Source organism: Tenebrio molitor, chromosome 3, assembly GCF_963966145.1.
Source record: "Tenebrio molitor chromosome 3, icTenMoli1.1, whole genome shotgun sequence".
NCBI classification, from domain to species: Eukaryota; Metazoa; Arthropoda; class Insecta; order Coleoptera; family Tenebrionidae; genus Tenebrio; species Tenebrio molitor.
In genome coordinates this window covers 30,953,035-30,978,141 of record NC_091048.1, presented here as the reverse complement: position 1 = coordinate 30,978,141, position 25,107 = coordinate 30,953,035, and the positions used below count along the sequence as shown (strand labels likewise).

The 25,107-nt window shown below is 39.7% G+C and overlaps 4 protein-coding genes across 16 annotated transcripts; 2 read left to right on the top strand and 2 right to left on the bottom strand.

Moving 5' to 3' along the window:
• The first annotated feature begins 85 nt into the window (after window positions 1-85).
• Eaat2 (Excitatory amino acid transporter 2) lies at window positions 86-6,467 on the top strand. 4 transcript variants are annotated; one of them, XM_069041899.1, is made up of 8 exons: window positions 86-270; window positions 2,729-2,890; window positions 4,557-4,893; window positions 5,048-5,090; window positions 5,168-5,841; window positions 5,891-6,025; window positions 6,077-6,185; window positions 6,244-6,467. In XM_069041899.1, the coding sequence occupies exons 2-8, from the start codon at window positions 2,746-2,748 to the stop codon at window positions 6,346-6,348; spliced, it is 1,548 nt and encodes a 515-aa protein (XP_068898000.1). In that variant the 5' UTR covers window positions 86-270; window positions 2,729-2,745; the 3' UTR covers window positions 6,349-6,467. The 4 variants fall into 4 exon arrangements, with proteins under 4 accessions (XP_068898000.1, XP_068897997.1, XP_068898001.1 ...); XM_069041896.1 differs by lacking the exon at window positions 86-270 and adding an exon at window positions 1,338-1,561; XM_069041900.1 differs by lacking the exon at window positions 86-270 and adding an exon at window positions 1,338-1,580.
• Window positions 6,468-8,989: 2,522 nt separating this feature from the next.
• NHP2 (NHP2 ribonucleoprotein) lies at window positions 8,990-9,624 on the top strand. Its single transcript, XM_069041873.1, has 2 exons — window positions 8,990-9,226; window positions 9,273-9,624. Exons 1-2 carry the CDS (start codon window positions 9,070-9,072, stop codon window positions 9,575-9,577), a joined length of 462 nt encoding a protein of 153 aa, XP_068897974.1. The 5' UTR covers window positions 8,990-9,069; the 3' UTR covers window positions 9,578-9,624.
• Window positions 9,610-19,165, bottom strand: RhoBTB (Rho-related BTB domain containing). 2 transcript variants are annotated; one of them, XM_069041849.1, is made up of 5 exons: window positions 18,750-19,150; window positions 12,250-12,984; window positions 11,426-12,193; window positions 11,131-11,364; window positions 9,610-11,003 (listed from the first exon to the last, which is right to left on the bottom strand). In XM_069041849.1, exons 2-5 carry the CDS (start codon window positions 12,937-12,939, stop codon window positions 10,710-10,712), a joined length of 1,986 nt encoding a protein of 661 aa, XP_068897950.1. In that variant the 5' UTR covers window positions 12,940-12,984; window positions 18,750-19,150; the 3' UTR covers window positions 9,610-10,709. The 2 variants fall into 2 exon arrangements, with proteins under 2 accessions (XP_068897950.1, XP_068897951.1); XM_069041850.1 differs by having other exon boundaries at window positions 10,830-11,003; window positions 11,114-11,364; window positions 18,750-19,165.
• An 855-nt stretch (window positions 19,166-20,020) lies between these two features.
• DCTN1-p150 (dynactin subunit 1) lies at window positions 20,021-25,022 on the bottom strand. 9 transcript variants are annotated; one of them, XM_069041837.1, is made up of 12 exons: window positions 24,689-25,022; window positions 24,519-24,637; window positions 24,437-24,475; window positions 24,285-24,338; window positions 23,972-24,167; window positions 23,405-23,921; window positions 23,089-23,348; window positions 22,135-22,839; window positions 21,761-22,087; window positions 21,468-21,708; window positions 21,212-21,414; window positions 20,021-21,160 (listed from the first exon to the last, which is right to left on the bottom strand). In XM_069041837.1, the coding sequence occupies exons 1-12, from the start codon at window positions 24,857-24,859 to the stop codon at window positions 20,123-20,125; spliced, it is 3,870 nt and encodes a 1,289-aa protein (XP_068897938.1). In that variant the 5' UTR covers window positions 24,860-25,022; the 3' UTR covers window positions 20,021-20,122. The 9 variants fall into 9 exon arrangements, with proteins under 9 accessions (XP_068897938.1, XP_068897942.1, XP_068897939.1 ...); XM_069041841.1 differs by having other exon boundaries at window positions 23,972-24,101; XM_069041838.1 differs by having other exon boundaries at window positions 24,437-24,463.
• Window positions 25,023-25,107: the final 85 nt, after the last annotated feature.

Genomic DNA, 25,107 nt, shown 5'->3' with positions numbered 1-25,107 from the left:
ATTACGGCATAATACACAAACAATGGACCAGATTTGTCGCTACAAAACTGGTTTATTTTAAAATAGACGCAGACGGTAACGTGTTTTGGCTGAAACCACATCGCACAAATGTTATTCCCGATAATTATTTTGATCATGTTATTTAAAATCGTTTTTGGTAAGATCGTGAACGTGCTGTAGAAGTTGTTTATCAAAAATGATGGCGTTCTTCGTCATCGTGTGTTACTAATCAGAGCAGTTTGTACATCTGTTCATTTTAGTTTGATGACGGTAAGTCTTGAGTTCACTGATTTCTTTTCTTTACGACAATTTTTAATTGTAAATCTAGTCAAATTGTTTTTGCTTTTATACAGTTTTTTAAAGGTCGTTTCGATAATCAAAATCAAGCAACGATGTGAAGTGCTCAATATTATTATTAGGATATGAAAGTGAAAAATATTTGCAGTGGTCTAAATTTAATGTGGCTGTTGGGAAATCCGGAAATCATTTCAAACGTGTTGTTAATAAAAATCCCAACAATTAGTTTCTAGAAAAATCGAATTTAACAATGAAAATACATAGGTATATCGTTAATAGGTAGGTACACGTAAGTTCTTGATAAGATTATAATTTTACAATTCTACTGGGATTTTGTCGTACCTATACAATTCTAGACAAACACACAAATTTGTGTTGGTTTTCAAGACAATTATTTAACCGCAACCCTGTACAATATTATCATCATTGTGAGTAAATTACACAGTTTTCAATCGATCTTTCAATTTTGTTCTGTATTATAACAACCAACAATTGAGACAATTTGAGAAAGAAAAGTTACCTAAGTACTGCATAAAACATAAAACTCTAATCACAATTATTTGTCGTAATCAATTTTAGAAAGAATATTTTGTATTATGTTTTTACTGCGAACGTGAATCTCTGAACTGTAAATGTTTGAATGCTGAGTAAACTAAAATACATCATGCAATAAAAATTTTAGTAATGTAAGTATATTGTTCAATATGCACAGACGTAGATAGAATATAATGGAATACAAAAGAAGAACGAAAACTGTAAAAGCAGTGATAAAGAAAGCAACACCGATTAAAAAGATATTTTTCACAAAATGGTTAAATGTGTGAATAATAATTTACTGTTTCCGTTATTGAAAAGTGTTTTTTTAAATTCCGTCGACGAAAATGGAATATTTAAGAATAATTGTGTAAGTGTGGCGTGTCGTGAAAACAAAACAAATAAATGATCGCCATAAATGATATTAACTTCCCCTTTTCCATTCTTCAGCGCAAGTTAGCGAAGTGTAGTAGCGCCGTGGCCCAAATCAATATCCTCGTAACAGGAATCAGTTCAGTTACGTTCCGTGCCCTAATCCACCGACCGCTTCTGCTTGCCTTTTTGATTGCAGTACATATTTTTTTCGTAATTCCCCAAAAGTGACAACTTTAACAAATCCACAATTTCATCAAGAAGAGATCAAAGATTAACAAAAACGGCTAACGGCAAAGTATTTTGTTTATCGACCCCTTCACACGTGGCATGGAAGAAAAGTCTTCACGATTTTCGGGTAACAAAAACACAGATTGGTTTGTTCTATTTCTTTTACTTCAGCATGATCGAAAATAAATTTTTCTCGTTCATTTTATGATTCTAATTGATGATGAAACTCAATCAACATTAATAAACAGTTCAATAAGCCAACTTTGAGCTGTTATAAAAGCAAAATTATCGTTGATGAAACAGTTTAGTGACATCGTTTCTTTGGTGCATCAGCAACATGTCGAGCGATGGTATTTTTTCACCAATTCAAAAATTTATTCTTTATCGAACCGCTATGGGTTCACCGCTGCTAATTTCGTGATGCGTCCCCTACAAAAAATTACATTCATATTTTATTAAAATTAATTCAAGGGTTGCATGCGAAGCGCCAAAGCGCCTATTTCGGTCTCGTAAGCTCTGATTTGTAATCTTGACGGTCATAGATTATCGAGTCTTTTAAGGGAAATATTCTCCAAAAAATATCATTTATTAATTTTGTGCGAAACAAGTCTTCAGTATCGCAAACATTAGACGCTTTTAATGTGAGTAAGGCCAATTATTTTTTAACGCAAGTTCAAGGTCGGGAGCAATGTATCTTGCTTGGCATTGTAGTAGATATTGTTTTTGTGTTCCAAAATTTTCGTAAAATGTTTTTTCTTGTCTACGAGGTGTACAATCTGAATAATTGTGAATAATGCAGATGACAAGAAAATAATATACAGTTAGGTGCAAAAATGTTTAATTATCATTGTATTTTTTTTCACTTATATAATAAACGACAAAATTCGATAAAATCTTTTAAATATATGGTAGGAGTTCTTTGTGGGAACAGAGGAATCAAAACGGAGAGAAACCTGATTAAAATATAAACATATTTTCTTTTTCGTGAACAAAAAAAAAACAAAACAAAAAATGTACGTGCAGATTTTGAAAAGACACGTCGAGTATATGAGCACTGTAATTACCCATTTTAAAAATCTATGTCAGCTTTAATTATGTGGAAAAATATTTAAAATAGTAAAATAAGTATGTGCAAACTGTACACACATTGGTCGTCGAGTGTGGTGGCAAATTGCCAGCCCTACGTAAGAGAGCTACGCCGAAGAAATTTTTTTGATACTCCATTCAACAAACACCCGACTTTTCCATAACCTCGCGAGTCGAATTATTACAACCCTTTTATCAATGATTCCAGATTATTTGTTTGCCCAAATGTCAACCGACAATAACGACGCAAAAGTGGAATGTACAGAACAGCCAGGTGAAAACAAAGAGCTGACGGGGGCAAGAAAATGGATTTCGGAAAACCTTCTCCTCCTGTTGACCTTATTTGGAGTCGCCTTCGGCACTATCGTTGGTGAGTCTCGTCACTTTTTTATCTTTCAAAAAATTATCGTACACTTCTTCTGCTTCTTATCATTCTTGCAATTGATTTTGATTGCACATCACTCCTCGTCGCGATGGCCACTTGCAAACAATGTAGGAAAGAGCGCGTTTTTTTCCGCAATTGTACGTTCTGTAGTTGTGTAATTTGTTATGAGTGTGAAACGATCAAATACGCTGACGAGGACCTAGAGCCCTTATTTCGCCAAGAAATCTACGTATCGTGCAAGGAATGCGCGTATAAAAAAGAAGAGGAAAAAGAAAACGTTGCGCCGAACACGCCGAGCTCTAAGAAGAAGAAAAAAGTGGAGGAAGCACAACCAGGTCCTAGTACATCTAAAGAGTTCACCGCAGGGGACGAACGCGAAGATCCCGTCAAGAAGAAGAAGAAGGGAAGATGTGCAGTATGTCAAAATCTTCAACCAGCCTTCCGAGTTTGTTGCCTGTGTGGAAGGCATAATTCATATTACTGTGTACAGATGGACTGTTGGAAGATAGCCGGGGTGCAGAAACTTGAAGACGAAAAGACGGCCATGTGGATTTGTTACGTCTGTCTCCCCGACAGGAAGATACCTTGGAAAAACCAAGAAAAACATTCACGGTGTCATGATAATTTCTCACTTGAACAGGTGATAATTTCCCTAGACGAAGGATTAAACGATCAGTTGTGCCAAGAGGCTGACCGAGAGTATGATGTGCCTTCGACTAAACCAACGACGCAAAACGAAAAAGTCTCCTTCAGACAAATGGCCCACGAAGCACTAAATGCAATTCGCAGATTCGACAATTACGTGTTCGGACGATCACTGGACATAATAGCCGTACAGATGGACGCACAGATGCAGAATCTGCAAGTGTGTTGGGAAGCGATTCAAACGCGTGTGCAGAACATATCAGCAGACGACTAATAGATGTTTGATGTCTTGTATTTAGTTTTTTATCAATTTATATGTAATTTGTATCACGTCATATAATTTTTAATAAAAATAATGAACCGCATTCTGTCACCAGACAATCGATAATTTCATTGTGTCTGATTCGATTTGAGGAAAAACACAAAAAGTGTCGTGTCAGGTTATGAAATTCTCAACCTTGACGCAGAAATAACGTTTTGTAATGCAGCACTTTAAGTCTTCTTAAACACCTATATGGCTCAAAGCTGCAAATCGCTTTACTTGTGCAATAATTGATTCTATTTCTGCCTTCATTCCAAAGAGTTCAAACCGTTTTTCAGCAAATTATTTACAATTTATTAAGAAAGAGGACAAGAGAGTTAAAAGTAACTTCGTTAGGTCGAGACACAACTCGATATGTCCAGAAATAATATGCTCATCGAAAATAAGAATTACCTACACTTGCAACCGTTTCACATTCTTATTTATTCCTCGTCGGCAGGTTGTATAAGTCTGGACTTTGATCTGGTCTTAATTATTTTTGAAAACTGCGAATATTAATCAAAAGGAATTTCTAGATAGATGAAAGCGATATAAAAATAGACATCCGTCTTCCCGGACTGGCATTATTTCAAAAAATAATCGGCGGTCTGAAATATTTGCGTTGCAACGTCATTTCAATTATGTACTTAACTTCCTCATGTGAGCCCCATCAATCACGTAATAGTGGTAAAATCATAATTTCAGGTTTCGGCCTCCGTCCTCTACCCCCTACTAAGAGCACCATAGTTCTGCTTTCTTATCCCGGCGAACTGTTCATGAGGATCCTGAAATTGATCATTCTCCCGTTGATAATGTCGAGTCTGATAGCCGGGAGCGCCAGCCTGAACGCCCGCCTGAACGGGCGCATAGCTCTCAGGACTCTGGTCTACTTTCTGGTGACTTCAGTGATAAACGCCGTGTTGGGCGTGGTCCTGGCCACGGCCATGCATCCAGGAGATCCGGGACTGAAGGCCGACAGGATAGAAATCGAAAATCAGAAGAGAAGCGCTTCGGTGCTGGACAGTTTGTTGGATTTGGGAAGGTAATCACTTTGGTTAGATTTAGACCAGTGCGACAACCCGACGCATTTTCCACAAATAGGTCCAAGAAGCGTAATGTTTAACAGTGAAATCGATCGAGGGTCGATTTTACACAAGCACAGACAATTTTGGTTTACTTGGAATTTTTATTTTTAGAAACATCGTCGCCGATAATATTTTTCAAGCGACCTTTCAGCAAGTAAGTATGATCAGAGAAGACACCTTAGTCGGTTGCGTGTGGCAGCGGCCTTTCATTTCAGGATTTCGATTTTTCAGGCCCACACCGATTACGTCAATGCCACTGAAAGGGTCTTCAACGAAACGAGCGGTTTGTTCGATATCATTGACGTCACCGTTCCCGTTATCAAGTACAGATCGGGAACCAACACTATCGGAATCGTCGTCTTTTGTCTAGCTTTCGGAACTATTCTGGGCACTCTGGGGCAAAAGGCCAAGGTCGTCATCGACTTCTTCACGGTTATCTTCGACGTGGTGATGAAGATGGTGACGGGAGTGATCTGGTTGACTCCCATCGGAGTCAGCAGCGTGATCGCTGGGAAGATTCTCTCGGTCAACAACATCGCGTTGGTCATCTCGCAGCTAGGCTGGTTCATCGCCACCGTCATCGTCGGTGTCTTCATCTACCAGCTCGTCATAATGCAGGCGATTTATTGCCTGTTTCTTCGCAAGAACCCCTTCAAATTCTACATGGGCCTAGTCCAGGGGACTCTAACGGCTTTCGCGACGGCGTCGACCGCTGCCGCCCTTCCTGTCACCTTCACCCTCATGGAAGATAAGCTCAAGATCGATTCCAGAATCACGAGATTCGTTCTTCCTATCGGATGCAATATTAACATGGACGGTACTGCTTTGTTCGTTGCGGTGGCGTCCGTATTTTTTGCCCAAACTAACAGTATTTCGTTGGGGATGGGAGAACTCATCACTGTTTGGTAAACAAATAATCGGCTCCAACCAGGATTTGTGCTTATTTTTTCGTAGCTTCACGTCTACGGCGGCATCTTTTTCTTCGGCCAGCGTGCCGAGTGCCGCTCTGGTGCTTATTTTGATGGTTCTCACTGCTATTGACATTCCGGACCAAGATGTGTTCTTGTTGTTTGCCGTCGACTGGCTGGTGTAAGCTTTTCTTACGACATTTCGCGAACAAATTATGCAAGTCTCTTGTAGGGACCGATTCAGGACCACCAATAACATGTTGGGGGATTGTTATGCCGCTGCGATTGTTGACAAACTGTCGAAAAAAGAACTGATGGCTTGTGATGCTATTCTTTTTCAGGTACCTAACTACTGGCACCTTCGCTTTATAAAGTCGCTTGAATTTCGTATTTTTTTAGGAGTCTAGCAGTTTCGAAAACAACATCCCCAATAATGTGCAAAAAGACTTGGAACCTACTGATATTGTTATACATCGTGGATTAAATAATGGTGCTACAAAGTAAAGATCCAGGCAATATTATATGTCTACAAACCGTAAATTAATTTGTGATGTTATAGTTTATACACATTCATAGTTTTAGGACATTAGCTCAATATGAATAAACATATTTATGTATATTTATCCCACATTTTATTTTCTGTCACCTCAATTACGTGTTAACTGTTAACTGTCGCCAAGATGACACACAGAATGATCAACACATTTGTACATTACAAATCTTCGCCCACGATCCGATATGCTGTTTTTCAAAAATTTAATCACACTATAGATATGTATAGAATTTACATTTCTATAGAATTGTAGGTACTTTCATCTGAAGCAACAAAATTTTAAGCAACTTGTAGATCACTTGATCACTATAATGACATACAAATTATATTCATAACACATCTTTTTTTATTTAATAACAAACAACAAAAATGTTGCAACAGGAATTTTTCTGTGCTTTAGGTAGGTATGGTTTTTGTTTTTGGTTTTTATTTTTGAAGTTGGCACAATATAAAGCGAACATTTTTTCATTGACGTAGGTACAACTATATAATTACATAAATAATCACTTTTCGAATCTTCTGCAGTAGAATAAATTTAAACAATACATTTTAAAACTCAGCAACTTTTGTATTTTTATGAGAGCTAACGATAAACGTTAATGTTTCGAAAAAATGAAGTCTCCTTCATGGTTATCACGTTATCAGCTTTTTGTATTTGCTCTATCGACGCCTTTTTGCAAGAAATAATCACCTTTACAACCTAGATGTATTTGTTGCTTCCAGTCAGAAAATTTTAGTTTCATACGGGTGGTCGTCACGATGCCCCCGTGCATAAAGTGCAAGCACCGTCGTCTGTTTTACCGTTATTGCATTCTTTGTGGTGATGATACCGACATCAATAAAACCTTTGATGAAGGGTCGCAAAAGGTGACACTTTGGTTTTGCAAGTCATGTGTCCATCTTTTTCAAAAAAGTGGAAATAAAGTAAAAAACGAGAAAGAAGGCGAAAATGCCAAAGAACAGGAATACGGAGTAAGTACAACAAAGCCAGAAGAAAAAGCAGATGACTCGTTCACCTTCATGAAATACCCAGAGCGTGACGATTCCATAAAAGAAATTTGTGATGTATGTAGGCTTGGAGATACCACATGTGAAGAATGTAGAAATCCACAACCAGTTCGTGCCATATGTTATTTGTGTTTTAGACAGTTTTTGTATTTTTGTGTCGATCGAGAATGTTGGAAACTGAGAGAGAAACAATTGGATGAAAAAATGATTAAAATCCTTTGTCATTTTTGTTTCCCTGATGAAAAACTACTGGAAAGAGATGCCAAGTTTATAGTACCGATTACTAAATTTCCTACAAATGAACAGAAGACTATTTGTCGTGAAGAAGTGTTAAACTGGTACCTGTTTAAATGTGCAAAATTAAATTTGTCAGCAGGTTCTAGTGAAGGCGCATCGACAAGTGCTGCAAACTGTTGTGAAAAAACTGCAGATAATGTTGCTAACAACACCTCCGAACGTTCTGGAATGGCAAAGATCGATCAAATTCTTGAAAATGCAGATCTCGAAGAAAGTATTGTAGTAATTCGTGAGGACTGTAGCAGCGAAGAAGGTGATTCTGAAGCTAGTGCTGGAAAAGTACGAACCAATAATAGTGAGGACATTTCTGGAAACACACCTCAGGGAGCCGCTGCTACTATAGATAAGGTTTCGAAAAAAGAGGAAATGGAGAAATCAATTATTAAAGATAATGCAAAGGAGATCACTACTGCTTCGAATCCACCACAGTTGAATACAAAGTTCAAGGAGTTGCAGTTGTATTGGGAATTAAATGCGGCAGCCCAAGACGATTGAAAAAAAAAGCATTTGGCGTATTATATAACGTTTATTTTTTGTAATTTTTGTGAAAAATTGTAACAATTGTGTCAAACTTTATTGAATATATTTTTACATGAATTAAGTAACCGCTTCAAGAAATAACTACCTACTTAAATACATTTCCATTTTTCGCTGATGTTCTAGGAACAGTTAAAACATTTTACCTACATATTATCAACGCTTTGAAAAACCCATATGAATAAAAATGGATTTCCTGTCGAGATAAAAACAGTTTAAAAATACGATAGGTACTTATATAGGTAACTACTTTATCCATAAACATTTTTCTGTATTTACGTAACGTGCGATCAATTAAAAAAAAATCGAGTTACCTGGATTGTGCTATTCTGATGCTTTGACTGGTTCAAATCAGCATTTTCGCCTATTCTAATTTTTTTTTTAAATTTGATCGCACGATATTTAGATAGTGTTGAGTAAATTACAAAAATATTTCGGAATTTGTTATAAAATGAGAGAGAACCTCTATCAGGACCAATAAATGATCAATTTTATGATAAATTTAACGTCATGTCAAACAGGCTCTAATAGTTTATTTTTTATTCAGCGCTTTCATTCTTCAATATAACAATAATATAAAACTGATACTCACTGTTTCAAACTACATATTGGTTATAATTTATAGTTTATCGTGGTTTGCATATAACATTTTTTAACAGTTCTTAATGTTTTTTAAATAATTTTGCCTAATCGTATGGAACGTACCCACGTCATTTTTTTTTCTGCCAGGCTCCGGCTGTCAAACACCAAACCTAACCTATCTTCTGCGAATCTAACCTCACTAGAATTCTGTTTATGTTTGACGAAAGTACACACACGTGCACGCCGAAATGGGAGAAATCAAAACTGAACATTCTCAGGGGGTTGAAACGGAAACCAAGAATGAGGAACTAACGTACGAGGAAAAATTAGAATATTGTAACGCAATTTCGAAACCTATGGCTTCGAAAAAACTGACAAAAAAGTGTTACAAACTGGTGAAAAAAGGTGAGTTCAAATTTAGGTTTTAACGTTAAATAACAACTATTTTCAGCCGTCAAACAAAAGACTTATGTGCGAAATGGTTTGAAAGATGTTCAGAAACGGATTCGCAAAGGTGAAAGAGGAATTGTGATTTTCGCCGGCGACATAACCCCCATAGACATAATGTGTCATTTACCGGGAGTATGTGAAGATAATGACATTCCATATGTGTATGTACCCAGTAGAAAGGACTTGGGGGCGGCGATGGGTATCATGAGGGGGTGCATGACGGTTCTAGTAAGGTCGCACGACGACTATAAAGAAATATATAACGAATTGAAAGAGGAAATTACAAATTTAGGTGTAGCTTTGTAATTATGTTTAAGTTAAGAAATAAAATGCATTCAGAAGTTTAATACAAATATTTATTAGAATAGCAAATTATTGCACACATACATGATTGTTAGGTAGGTAGATGTTTCATTCTGGGTTAGTTATACACATCTCCCTACAGTTTACTTAACGTAAATGTGAAATGCCTGGAAATTGTCTTTGGACAAATAATAAAACCGATAAAATTCATATTCCATTCGTATTAAAGTTTGAATTGAAAGTCGAACAAGATATAGCGAGTGAGCGGGTGCGAAGGTTTTTGAATGGGTGCTAAAGTATCGAGGAGTTATGGAATATAAATTTTACGTCAAAGTCGAAATTAACCGCCATTCCTGTGTCACCTAAGAGTTGAAGTAGCAAAAGCAAACGATTAAATTTTTTTTCTTTAATGTAGGCTATACTGATCTTCAATTTTCGAGCTCTTATGGTGCCGTTGATTTATACAGTGAACTAAAAACTACGTCTAACTTAACACAGTATATTTTGTATAGTCCACACTAACTTAAAACTTAATTAAAGAACACATAAAATGACAAGTTCGCTTAATAAAAGTAGGGAGCACCTAACTTGTCATCGAAAAGTTGGTCCTAAAACGAATAAATAAAAAGACAGTGAAACACTGATCTTCAATATTCGCACATGAGTAGAAAAATTCTCAGTAAGAATGGAGTCCCCAAAAGACTAGACGGACCGGCGATAATTTGCCCTAACGCTAAAATTGACGCATCTAGTAGTAGATGTAGAAAAATAGGTGTTTTTTTTTTTCGTCTTTTCTGTTCTACCTAAATTGTGTTTTGCTTTTCACTCTGATGATGGTAAAGTTCGCCACTTTAACTCTGCAACATTGCCCTCCGAGTACAGCTGGAAACACTTGGAAGCTGGCCACATCCAGGTCAGTCTAGTCGTTCAGTAATTAATGCTTACGAATCTAAAATGTGCAAGTATAATACAGGACGACCCGATGAAACGGAAGAGTAAAAAAATTCCGAATTACGTGACATCCTGTATAACGTGGCTACTTGCACGTTATCCTACGAATATGTTAAGACAATAATGAGAGAATCGTGAAAGGTGAGATGAATTAAATGCATTTGAACAGTCACAAAAGTCTCGGTCAGAGCTGGCTGGAGGACAGGGCCGGATCAGACTCTGACTTACGAGAGAAGCATAAACAGCCCGATGTGGTTTTGATTGTGGGCTTCAGTTCTTTATCGCGTTCGGCCAAACACTTTTGATAATAATCGTAATCCTTCAAGTACCAGACGGGAGGCCAACGATGCTCCACCAGATATGCTTGGTTGTCCGGATGTAGCAGGCGAAGGCTGCGCGGCGACATCCGACACAACTTGTTGTAGTTGACGCAGAGGTGGTTCATGCACCAGTCGGCTAACTGGTGGCCGTTGTGTAACTGAAAAATAAAGAAACTCAACCCTACAATGTTCTACGAACAAACAAAATAAAAATATACGATTCCGGTCAAAAATAAAATAAGTCCTCTTACACTTTTGTCATACCTACCTATACATATCACTTACTTTGACCGGTTCCAAGAGTCTTAAACATTGCTCGATGGCCTCCGAGGGCTGCAAACACTCAAGGTCTTCGATCACCCTTCTTTCGACCAAATTAACGAGTCGCGGCAGGCAAAGTCTGTTGGCCAGTTCCAACAGATTGACGCATCGAACGGCCGACACAGCCGGAATTTCATCGGTGTACAGAAAACAGAGCAACTTGTGGAAGGTGTACTCTCGAACTCCCGGAAATTCGATCTGAAAATTGCAAACGACAAATTAAGGAGAGTCGATTCGATTTATGGTTAGTGACGCTCACGACTTTGGCCTGGCTCTCGCGAAAATCTCCGCTGAACATCGCCTTCATAACGTCACATCGTGCCGTCAGCATGGCTTTATGTGCAGCGCAAGCTCCGTCGTCCAGCTCAAAGATGACGTCGGCGAAGAGCCCCTGGTCGAGGCAGATGTCCTGCAGGCGCCTCTTGAGGAAATTTTCGTAGGTCTCGTCGGGATGGTCGGGGCCGACGAACGGATGTTTGGTGAGCAAGATGAGCAGCTGGGGCAGTTCGAGGAATTCCGCGGCTTCTCTGGTTTCCTGCAGGTTGAGGGCGCTGCGATCGATGGTACCGGTGTAGGCGAACTGGAGACACTGGTGCATCGCCCCCGGAGTGACCAGTTTGCTCAGAGTGACAACGGTTTGCCCCTCGGGTTGCACGTTTCGGATGCAGTGGAAGGCGGGATGGTCGAGTTCTCTTGCCGAAGGCAGGGCTTGGCAGCTGGCCCGTCTCTTGCACGTTTTTTGTTCGGCTCTGACGAGACACTCGGTTTCGTCGGCGAAGTCGCCCAACGAGCTGACCATGCTCGAGTCGCTGGTGCTCCGCGCCATCAGGTCGGCGGCGAGGAGACGGTAGAAGGCGCGACTGCACGCCGCCAACACGAAGCGATGGGCGGGGAAACCCACAGAACCGACGACGAGGACGATGTCGGTGTGGACCCGACTCAAGTAGAGCTGATGCATGTGTTCGGCGTACGAGCCGGCCACCACCAGCACTTCCGGTTTCATGGGCGGGGGCGGCTTGAAGGGGGCCTGCAAAAGAAAAATACGACGGTGCTATCAGTTGGTCCGGTATCGACGTAGATTACCTGGAGCAAAGGACGCTGCACCTTCTTCAGGTTGGTCATCCAGAAGCGCTGCTGTCGCCGTGCGATGAGCGCGGCCCTGATGGCGTTTTCGAACACTTCGTTAACTCCGTAGTAGGTAAGTACCGACGTTTCGTAGTAGTAAAGCCCCAGTTCCCTGGCGACGTCCCTCGCTTCGTCCGGCATCACCAGGTCGCTCTTGCGGGTGGCCCTCACGAACGGACTCCTGTCGCGAAAGTAGCTCAAGTAGGCCTCGTCCCTGTACATGTACCTCAGGTCGTTCTTGCATCCGACGAGCAGCACCGGCGTGCTGGGACAGAACCGTCGGATCTCGGGGAACCACATCAGGCGACAGTTGCGCAACGAGACCGGATTGTTGACGCTGAAGCAGAGGAGGACGACGTCGGAGCGTCCGTAGGCGAAGCGGCGATCCTTCTCGTGGTCGCCGAACGTATCCCACAGACGGAGGGAGACGTTGACGCTGTCGACGACCTCCCACGAACGCTCGAGGACGTCTTTGTAGATGCGGTACTGATCGATGGCCCATACCGTCGGAACGTGGGTAGCGAGCAGTTGAGCCAGAGAGACTTGCTTGTTGCACGCTCGCGCGCATATCAAACGAGTCTTGCCGACGGCCGTATCGCCCACCACCACGCACTTGACGAGTTCCTGGTGGGGTTGTTCATTATCCATCCCCGACAAACGCTGCGGCGACGATGGCCATCACACCACGGCCCCCTGAGGTAAATACAAAAGGTTTTATACACAAACACGCCGATCTTCTCCCAAATCAGACGCCACTTAATGTCGACAACAAACGTTTTCAAAATCTACTTTAAGTTTTGCTTATCATTTAAACAAACTAACTTTACAATCCAACAATAAAATTAAACCAAGAGCAAACAAAAACTTTGGGTCAAAAAAAATCTACGCAGGATTTATTGTCCATAACGATTAACAAAAACGTTTTCCGAACGTTCTTTTTAATACGATTTTCGCCTAATGGGAAGGGCTGGAATAGCTTTGCGTCCAGTATAAAAAGGATAAAGAAAAATTTTTTCTTGGTAGACTTGGCGTATGTCTAAAACAGAAAATACAAATTAATAAATTCCTTCGAAAGTAAAATTTGCTGTTTTTGCTTGTAAGTAAGTACGTGATGGCAATGACAAAACGATTTATATGGAAAATATTCAATCAAAACTATGATTTTCTGGTCCCTTTGTGCTTTTATTTGGTTCAAAAATATTGAAAAAATGCTGTTGCAAATGACAAGTGGTTTTTTGCAACTTGAGTCAACTATACATTATTATTACCAATATTTCCATACGGAACTCATTCCATAATCTGCAATATGCATATGTTATAAACTACGGATGAGTATACATTTTATAGGTATAAAAAACAGTAGATACTGAATAGTTATTTTTATATTAAGTGCGCGAAGAGAGTGTTGAAAAGGTCTTTTACGCCGAGACGAAGGTCGAGGCAGTATAAGCCTTTGAATGCACAAAAACATCTTCGCGCACGAAATATAAACAATATTTTTTCTATAATTGATTCAAAAAATTGAAATTAAAAATTCAAATTTTTGAAGGAACTCTGAAGTTTCAATGCAGTGACCATGTTGCTAGGTAACTAATAAAAAACAGTGCGTGAAATGAAAAACAGAAATAGTCGTATGCGTGAAATTTAAGGTACTAGATCAACACACTACGTATAGAGGTACCGCCATTCCATTCCTCGCGAGAGTGGATTGTAAGATAAAGATATCAAATGCAAATTTCACAAGTGAAATAAGGAAGACAATAGTTTTGGGGATTTTTTTAATGAAATAATGGCATTACTACAATGTCAAAAATATGTTAGGTTATGTCGCCCATTATTAATGAAAATTTTTTAACTGAAATGTTTTACTGGTTGCAGATATCTTTTTAATTAATAGTTATTTATTATACGAGCGGGCTAAATGAATGTTTAACAAGCGATGCGTTTAACAGCGCGAGCGGCGAAGCCGCAAGCGCGTTAACATCGCAAGTTAAACATTCATTTAGCCCGCGAGTATAATACAACTGTTTATCCAATTTTACACTAATAAACCTCTCCAATTTGAGTGTATTTTTTTAAAATCAAGTCCGAAGCTTGTGTCACTAATCACCTATGATTGTCGAGTCGCTGAGTGTGATTTTTTGTTGCCATGGCTTTATTGACACGAGAAACAAAAATCGGTGTGACAGTGAATTATTTTATCCAATATTACTCCTAATAAAATTAGGTCTTTACGGCGTATACACGTATAGAAGGTGAAAATCTAAAAAATGGATGATACAATTATGAACAATGGCTTCCCAATACCTGTACTATCGCGGCCACGGAATTTTGGCCGTCACTTTCATGTCAATTCAAAAAAAATGGATGTAATCCATGCTTTATTGTCATTATGATTGACTTTTTGAATTGACATCCAAAAATTTCATTCAAATAGTTGCGAACATGGCACCAATACCCTATTTTAATAAAGTGCAGATAATATCCCTGTTCCAAGATGGTCTATCACATTCTAAAATTTCGGAACGTTTGGGTATAGGAAGAAGCACCATAAGTGCAATTATTAAAAAATGGAGGCAAGATCAAACAGTGGAACGACGTCCAGGTTCCGGGGGACGTCGAATTTCTACGCGTAATCAAGACGAACAACTTTTAACTGTGATACGAAACAGTCCTTTTACTACTGCTACTGCAGCAGTGAATATCAGTAATTTCCTGGGCTCCGTCAGAACCTCACGTCGTCGTCTGAGGAATAGATCCAAGAAAGTCTTGTCTCGAATCCGAGGGTGAATGAATCTCTTTGCGTTATTCCTGCATATACATGTATAATACATATGTGTGTGCTTGACTTGTTGCAGGCAATGAGGAAGCGCGTTTTCATGCAAGTCAGTCAGCGTCAAAATGACAAGTCTTGAAATAGCAGAAAGTGAGGTTACGAATACGTAAGGGCCGCTTTAGATCTCATGTCAATGGAATGACAAGTGACGGCCAAAATTCCGTGGCCGCAATTGTAATGTATGTATAATTATTGTTTAATACATGTTTATTTATTTTCTTTGACATTTACTTGACATTTTTAAACCGCTAGCGAAATAAAAATTTTAAACCGCTAGAGCAATTAAAATTTTATTCGATTATTCATTAAAGAAGTGCTTTTATCCCCTGTATCTAAGTATTTAAACATGACTTTATAAGGCAAAATTGGATAAAATTTACAAAAACATCACTAATAAAACCCAAACAAGTTACCAAATTTTTAAACGTTTAAAAAATACAATATCAAAATATATTTTGAACTGCTCTTCTCATTCCCATACTTTTATGTAGATACTTACGCAGCAGATTTGTAGTTCACGGTTGGAGCACGAACTCACAGACAGTCTCAATTTTTTTAGCCACTGTTCCCTCCGTACTCTGTTTTTGACTTCTAATATTAAATTGCGTGTTACTGTATATAAATACAGGGTTATTCTAAATGATTGTAGTCGAAGTAGGCGTGAAAACTGAATGTAAAATTTATGGTTGCCGCTCCACATAAAAAAATCATCAAAATGATGTGTTAAATTGGGTGCAAAACAACTCAATATTTTTAAAATTGATTGTAGAACAACTCAATATTTCTGGATTCAATCGTTAATTTAACAAAAATAAATAAAATTCTCATCACCGCACTTTTCACCTAAAAAATGACAGTGACAGCGACACAACTGACAGTTCACATGAAAGCGGCAAAAACGTAATAACATGGGCATGGCCTACTTCGACTACAATCATTTAGAATAACCCTGTATATGTAACGAGTGTCTTACCGTTTGGAACATAAAACAATTTAAATCCATTTTTTCTAGAACTTGAACAGCCGCTAACACAACACTTGTTACTGACCATGTTAAAGTATTAAAATAAACCCAAGTAACTAAACCAAGTTAAAAGACGTAACGAGAACAAAGAAATAAATGACAATACTTAAACACAAACGAAAACTGTAACGAAATAATAAGTTAGATGAATCTTGAACGAGGATTATTAAATATGCAGCAGAATAATGACACTAGTTTTTGTCAAATTACGTCAAATCATTTTTAGATTGTGTTTTTTTTATCCCCAGTTTGAGTAGACAAAGACAAGGACAGACAAAAAAATCACTGATGGCGGTACCTCTATACGTAGTGTGTTGATCTAGTTACCTTAGTGAAATTGCATTTCACACACTGTTTTGTATGGTTTCTATGGTTTCGATCTTACTAACAATGCAAAAAAAAAAATACACGTCAGAAAATGACCCACTTCAGGCACAGATAACTATGCGTGAATTTCAATTTTTTGAATCAATTATAGAAAAAATTGTTTTTGTACTCATAGCCTTGAAAGCAACGCTTCCAACATCCAACGCTCGCTCCGAAACGAGTGCTTCTCGGTCGACTTGAATGTAAAAATTGCAAAAAACACTGGCCCTTTGAGGCATTAAAAAAAAAATACGTCTTGCTAATAATAAAATTTAGTTCCCTGGGTTTTCCTCCATTAAAAAATTACGGAAAGATTTATAATCGTTGAAAATTGTTCCTACAAAATTCACAAATTATTGCAAAAATTGAAATATCAAGTGAAGCAATTGTTTCCAATAACCAAAGATCACTGTCTACTTGGTTTTATGTCGTAGATACACTTGCAGACAGTTACGTATTGAAAACATCTGAAGTCTCAGGTTTTGCCGCTGAAATGGCTTGCAAACGCAAACATAACAAATATCGTTCAATTATTTCGTCAAACTACATATTTAAAGGTTTAGCCTTTGAAACCTTAGGCCCTTGGTGCAAAGAAACAATAGATTTCATTAATGTCATCGGAGACCGACTTATCGCGGAATCAGGGGATTCAAAATCTAAGAAATTCCTTTTTGAGAGGATTTCCCTTGCCATTCAACGTGGAAACGCTGCAAGCATTCGGGGCACTTTTCCAGATTCCGCATTATTATCGGAAATTTTCGCATTGTAAATTAAAAATGTTATTTTATGTTAAATTGTAATTAAATTTATATGAGAAGAAAAAAAAAAAAAAAAAAAAAAACAAAAAATTTTAATTTAATTTTCGTACAAAATAGTTATTTTTATATTAAGTGCGTGAAGAGAGTGTTTTTTGTGCATGAAAAGGTCTTTTACGCCGAGACGAAGGTCGAGGCAGTATAAGCCTTTGAATGCACAAAAACATCTTCACGCACGAAATATAAACAATATTTTTTCTATAATTGACTCAAAAAATTGAAATTAAAAATTCAAATTTTTGAAGGAACTCTGAAGTTTCAATGCAGTGACCATGTTGCTAGGTAACTAATAAAAAACAGTGCGTGAAGTGAAAGACAGAAATAGTCGTGTGCGTGAAATCGCATTTCACACACTGTTTTGTATGATTTCTATGGTTTCGATCTTACTAACAATGCAAAAAAAAAATACACGTAAAAAAATGACCCACTTCATGCACGGATAACTATGCGTGAATTTCAATTTTTTGAATCAATAATAGAAAAAATATTGTACGAACCACTTGCTTGAAGACATCTTCCGTTCATTCGCGCATTAATTAAAGGCACTCGCTCCTTCGTCGCTCGTGCTTTAAAAAATGGGCTCATGCGGGAACATCGTCGTCCCGCACTTGGTTCGTAAATAACTATTGGTTTTGATGCACATCATTTACATGAATGTTTCCGTAAAACTGCACTGTTCCTCTAATCCGAGTTTTTATCAAATTTGACATTCACATAAATTTATTTGTAAAAAAAAGTTTTGAAAGTTTATCTGAAATAACGTATTTTAAAAGATTTTGACCCGACAGTGAAAATTTTATAAATTTGTGAATACAGTAAATTCTTAGAAAAAATTCCTAGTTTTGGTTTTTAAAAAGTGCACTCGTGGGATCGTCGTAATTTGGTTGTGAACTTTAAAAGTCAACGTTCCATCAGATGAGATCCATTTTGGTGACGCTTAAAATGTTATTGGGACCCTTCCAACGACCGATTTATCCAAAACGGGTAGGTACTTGACCTCCCCGTGTTTTCTTAGATGTGTCGATCTTGCAAAATCTCGTGTGGGGCAGGTCAATAAACAAATTCGTCCGAAAATATTGACCGTACGGATTACGACCGTCACACGTTTAATCTGCAATATCAACAAAACAATTGCGACGATGTAAAATGAAAACACAGAATGCACGTCCTGCTGCGTCTCATTCTAAAAGAGCCTTGTCCTGGTGCACCGACCGAAATAAGTGCATCTACCTACACGCCAATCCCAAACGCATGAATTATTTTGATCAATGCATGATTGCAGCGGCACAAATTGCCCGGACTTGCAATTATGCGTGTTTTTTTTTCTTGGAGCTGACAACAATAAGGGCGTGCTCGTCGCGGGTGCGGCGAAGCCGCCGTCCTGTCCCACCATCTAAATTGCTTTGCTCATACTTACATTCATCAGTTTGGCCAAAAAACGTAATGATAGAATCGCATTTAGGCGTTAAAACGACACGACGCACTGCACTTGGTGATAACTGACCCGCCTCCGCGAGCGACTCGAGCGGACTGACTCTCTGACGTTGCTCTTACAACACGATTTGATCAAATCGACGCTAATTTGTCTCCACCGACCGCTAAACATGTCTATTATCGAATAAAGCCTCACACTGGATCAGCCATTCCGAAACGGAGGCGGTTTTTCGAGTTCAGAAGGCGAGTGAACCGCGAACTTCTTCGGGACCTGTTTTCATTCAGTTGTCCGACGACGACGGTTTCGCCGTGCAAAAATAATGAAATAATGTCGATTGATTTTTCCGCGTCGTGACGTCAAAGCGCGAGGTCGTCACGGGTTCATTCGGGAGTTTGAACTCGGCAGAGCCGTAACGTAATGATTTTGCCGCAACCACCCCCTTTTTGTCGACGAATGCGGCAGATTTTCACGGACCAAGTCGCGTCGTTTTCTGTAAATGCAGACGGCGAAACCGCCGCCGAAACAAGAGGGTGGGGCCGCCCCTGTTCGTCTGCGAGCCGATGGACTCTCCCGGACCCTCAACCCGATCGAGCTCGGTGCACGCCGCCTCCAAATTCAAATTTATTTGTTGGTATCTACAGACTTGTTTTAGGTGACACGACTTAAAAAAAACAATCTTCATCATAAATTCAAACACAATCGATTGTTGTAAATATAGGATCAATCCGAAGGATTTATTTATTCATTTGAGAAACGAAATTAACACGGTAATTTAACACAAATGTTGACGATCATTGACACGATAAAAATTTTGTCAAGTTCACCACCAATTAGTTTTTTATTTATAGAAAGAATCGATCGATCGACGGGCCACGCGCTTCTTAAAGACACGCGTTAACCCTTCGGGGTATCAAGGATGAAACCCGTAAGCAAACGTGAGATGAAGAAATAGTAGTTTATTTCACGAGTTCGTGTGTTTTAAAGGCTCACGAGTGCCAAAAAAAGTCCAATTTACACAAGAACGAGTTGAATACAACATTTTTTTTGTTCGACGAGCCCCTTAAAGGCTCCAAATCGCTTAAAATCTTTAAAATTGGCTTGACGTTTCGTTGACAAGTTGTGACATTTATGAAAGTCCGTTCACACAGGAGAAATTTTTCAAATTCTGAGTGTTGAACAAAAAATTAAATTCAAGAAAAATAAAATTAACGTTTGTCCACGAATGGGTCCGTATACTAACAAAACATCATTACTAGTCTTACATAAATCGTATAATTTATTTACCAATTAAAAAACATAAATTAGCGTAACTTGTTAACCGAAGCGATACAATGATAAATTAGTAAACGATCAAGCTAACATGATAAAGACTGCAAAATTCTCTGCAAATTTTGAAAATCTAGTTCTAAATTAACGATCCCGGGCTTCTCTCCTGCTGCCACATAACTCTTTGGTATTTTCACGAAGCCCACGTTCACCGGTTTGTTTTCTCTCAAAGCATTCACCATCTCGATGGTGGGAAATACGGCGAAGTCTGCCTCGACACGTCCTCCCATCTTCCTCTTAACGATCTCGTTGGCCACTTTACTCTGAAATTCCTTAGTCCTCCTGTTCAAATCCAGAAGTTTATCGTTTTCCTCTGCGAAATGTTTCTGCCAAGCCGCCGGTCCGTTCCCCGGTTTCACCTTGTAGATCTGCGGAAACCTCGGTTTGGCCAAGGTCAGCAAGATCTCTTGCTTCAACGCGGCGCCTTCTTTGAATAACTTGTCCAACACTTCGTCCGGACTCGTCTTAAATGAGGGTAGCGGTGTCAAACTGTCCAATTCTTTTTTCAACGCGTCGCTCTCCAGTTTGACTCTTTCGTTTCTTTCCTGGTGGAAAAGCTTTCGAAGGTTGTCGATTTCTTGCAGCAGCAATGGCGAATCTCTGACCACTGCCGGTAGACTCGGACCGATCGACGATTGTAGCGACGATAGTTGCGAACCGGATGTGCTCTTCGACATGGACAACTCCATTTGGGTCTTTTTCGACAGCAACTTCAGTTTTTCTTTCATCTCACCCTTTTCGTTCTCCAACGAGTCTATATCCGTCTGCAAGTGATCCAGGGTCTCTTCGAATTCTTTCTCTTTCTTCTTGTAATTGTTGTGGGCCTCTTCTAGTTTTCTTTGCAACTTTTCGATCGTCAATTCGTAGTCTTTGTTGACGTTACCCAATTTCTTTTCTGCCAACTCTTTCCTTATTGTCATTTCGGACAGCTGCTCTTGTTTCTCTTTTAACGCTTTCCTCAATTCTTTAATGTCAGATTCTTTATTTTCCAACTTGCTAGTGAGCGTTTTGGTTTGTTCCAATTCCTTTTTCACGGCTTCCGCTCTCATTTGTATCGGTGGAACCACCTGAAATTATCGAAACTGAAGTTTTGTCGACACAAACTGTTACCTATTAACCTTCTCTTCATTTTTATTGGCGGTGTTGATCTCGTATTCGTTATCTTGCAGAAATTGGGCGAGTTGAGTAATCTGAGTGACTATAAAAGTTAGCGAATTTTTAACACTCTGAACAGGTCCTAGATCATCTTGTTCGTAGATTTTGTCGCTGGCGTTAAGTGCAATATCTTTGATTTTATCTTGGGGGAGTCCTTTTTCTAATTCTGTAAAAATCGAAATATTATGATTCTGTACCGACAACATGAAGACGCAAAACCTCCACTAGATGTCATCATCTGCACTGAATTCTTGACAATATCTTGTAAAGTCTTAAGAATGCGTCCTGCCTGTTGATAACACTGGTACAAATTCTCGGCAACTTCCTTGTTGAGACCGATATTCGCAACACTTGCGTCAGGTGGAAGGCGACGTTTTACCAGTTTGAGTTGTTGTTGCAGTTGTTCAGCTGTCGTTATGATATGTTGAGACAATAGACCGATGTCGCCAACGTTGCTGGTCTAAAAGTTGGCGCAATTAATGCAGAAAATAGATATCATGACGGAAACAAACTTCGATCAAATTTCTTATGACCATCGAGTCGGTGGTGAAACCGTCGCAAGCGGAAACTAGACTTTTGACGTTGTCGACGAGTAACTGGGTGTGATTCAGGCGATTTTCGGGTCCCAAAAGAACAGGAAACAAAGTGTTGAAATAACCGACGCATTTCTCCAGAGTTTCAGTTGGAACGTTTTCATCCAGTTGGTCTCGCTTGACCAACTCCACGAAACCGTCGATGACTTTTTCGTGAGCTGCGATTTCAGGAAACGTCCCTCCGACTTTGAGCAGCGCTTCCGTCTTGCAAGTACTCAATGCGTACTGATACTGGTGCAGAATCGACTGAAACGAGTCTATCAGAACGGGACATCGAAAATCTCACGTCTAACCTGTAAAGCGTAAATGTAGAAGGAAGCCCTGCACCTGAAAGAACACTGTTCGACCGTGTGGCCTTTGAGAATGGCCGCTCGATCGATCTTATCCACCGGTGGAAACTTGTCTTTGATTTGACCCAACAAAATATCCGTCTTATAGATCATTCTGGGTATCAACAGCAGTACCAGAACGGCGTCGTGATCGCCCCCGCGATTCATAAACGAATCGGGCATGTACGACGTCAAGTATTTAATGTGATTCTGCAACTGTTGAATGTCCACTCGGCGCAATTCCAGGTCGATCGCCTTCGTGTGTGCCTTTGTCTCGTTGAACATCTTCGTGAAGTCCAAAATTTCGGGCAAAGCCGATACCGGTTTGCTCGTTTCGCTCTCCAAACGGCTCTGCAACTGCAAAGACTGTTCTTGCAACTTCTGGACGAGCTCTCTGAACTTGTTGAGGGTGCCTTCGCGATCGGCTATCGTCTCCAAGGCGGCGTCGCGATCGCGCATAGCTTGTTTGGCTGCGGCCCGAGCCATGTCGAGGTCTTCCCTGAGTTCGGCTTCCAGTTCGGCATTGCTCTCGACCAGTTGATCGTTCATGTCTTGCAACGCCTCCAGATCGGTAACTTCTTCGCGAAGCTGAGCGACTTTCTCCTCGAGAGTCAATTTCTGCTCGCCGAGAATCACCACCATCTCTTCGGCTCCCATCGCGGCGTCCACCTAAAAGAAAAACAACTCATCACTCTCGCTTTGCCAACATGCCAAGCGAATGCATCCAAGTGCTCGTGTCTGTGATTTCGTTCGAACTTGCAACAATTAATGTTGGTGCAAATTTGAACGGAAATGCTATGGTGCTGTTGAAGCGATGTTTGATTTTGTTAGTATTTTTACCTGCTGTCGCCGATTAATTGAAAACGCGCAACAAATCCATCATTAGTACAGTTACCTATAATTTACAAATTGTCATACTTGCTCCTGAAGATCGCCGATTTGCTGTTCCATTTCTTCGACTCGGGCGCTCAGTTTTTCCTTAGTTTTCCCCAGTTCGACGATTTCGGATTTTTTTTGGTCAATGTCTTTCAATAATTTTTGATATTCGTGTTTATCGTGGGCTGACAAGTCTCTCAATCGAACCAGAGTGTCTCTGAGGCGCACGTTTTGTTGTTGCAATTGTTTCAACTCGAACGTCGAGACAGCTTCTTGTTCGTCACTCGCTGAAGTTCCGCCGGCTGCATATCACTTTTACATATAAACAATTTATTAAAATTAAACTTCTCTCACTTACAGCGCTCTTGCATTTCCGTTTTGAGTATTTTTAAATCCAGAGTGACCTCTTCCAACTTTTCCTTGCAAACTTCTAGTTCCAGCTGCAGCGTTTCCGCCTTCTCCTCGGCCATTTCTTTGTCGAGAGTCGCCATTTCGACGGCTTCGGCCAAATCTGCGACTTCTTCCGCGTGCGTCTCTTTCGCTTCGATTGCATCTTTCGCCTCCTGTTTGGCCCTCTGCACTTCTCTCTGCAAGCTCGCTTGGACTTCCATGATCTTCGATTTGAATTCAATCAATTGTTCGAGTTGAATCTTCAATTTGTCAAATTCTTTTAGCTTTTCTTTATCATCTTGCCTTTTAATTTTGAGCGTTTCGAATTTCTCGCTCAAATCGCGGATTTGTTGGTTACGATTTTCAATCTCCTGCTGCAACTGAATAATGTTGATCTTCTCTTCGACCGAGGTGATAGGTGTGGGGGTGGTAGTGATGACTTGACCGGGCGTAAACTGAGGTTTGAGTGTTTCAACAAACCCGGTCTGCAACTTGATCGTGTCCGATTATTTTTTATTTTATTAAATGTTACTACCTCAATAAACGACGCCCGCTTGGGGATTTGGCTGGCATGGTCACCGGCATCGGGTTTTTCCACTACTGGAGATGCCAAGTGGCTGCGACTGCCTCCCAGCGACTGGCGACTGCCTGTAAGCGATTGGCGACTACCCGACAAGGATTGTCTACTATCAGCCAAAGATTGACGACTACTGGCCAAAGACAACCGTGAACTGACAGAACAAAACAGACAAATAGAGAAAAGAACACGGCGGGTTAGACAAACAGAAAAATAAAATTAGTTGCAACATAGATGGGGACAATGCACAGTAAATCGGCCTAAGAAATACCTTGAGGCAGATAGGGAAGGTGGTCGTTTTTGAGGCGACGACTTTCGACGCACTCTAATCCCATGCAGCAAAAACACAAAATCAAATTAATCAAATGTTAAGACAGTTAATCAGATCTTTTTAATTTTATTAATCTTACTGTTGCAACTTACGTAGTTGGTTTGGGTTTTGTACCGACGCTGTAAACATTACTTATTATTGTCATCAAATAAAACTATTCTCAAATTAGCCAACCTGCTTGGTCTTGGCCGCGCCTTTGCATAATCCTCTGAAACTTCTTTGACTGGTTTGCCATGATCATCCAAAGGAATAATCTGCGACGGCTTTACGAACAACCCGTGCTTGTCTTCGCACTGTCGAGTACGAAGTTTAACAAAAGGTATGAAATCAGTAGTCCCACTTACCTTGAAATATTCTACACCCTGTACAGTACCGTTGTTTTTACCTTTGGGTTCATCCAACTTGACTCCTATCCAAGTATCCGGGGCAAAGTTCGTGGGGCCAACGAAGGCTATGAGCCCTTGAACGTCTTTGCCGGTTACTTTAACTTTTTGACCGATTTTTAAATAGGACATTTCTTACGACAATAACCTCAAAAATTTAACAAAACTTTTTAAATTCGAGTTAATTGTTCTGCATCATCACCAAAACGAACAATTGTATTTGATTCCACAAGACAATTATATCAAACAGTGTTCACAAAAAAATATAAAAACCCACATAAAATGACGTTCACGGTTGCGAATGTTTGACAGATGGATCAGCGGGCGGGGCAGGTCCGTATCGACTCGTTTTTATCATCACTTTAATAATTCCAAATAAA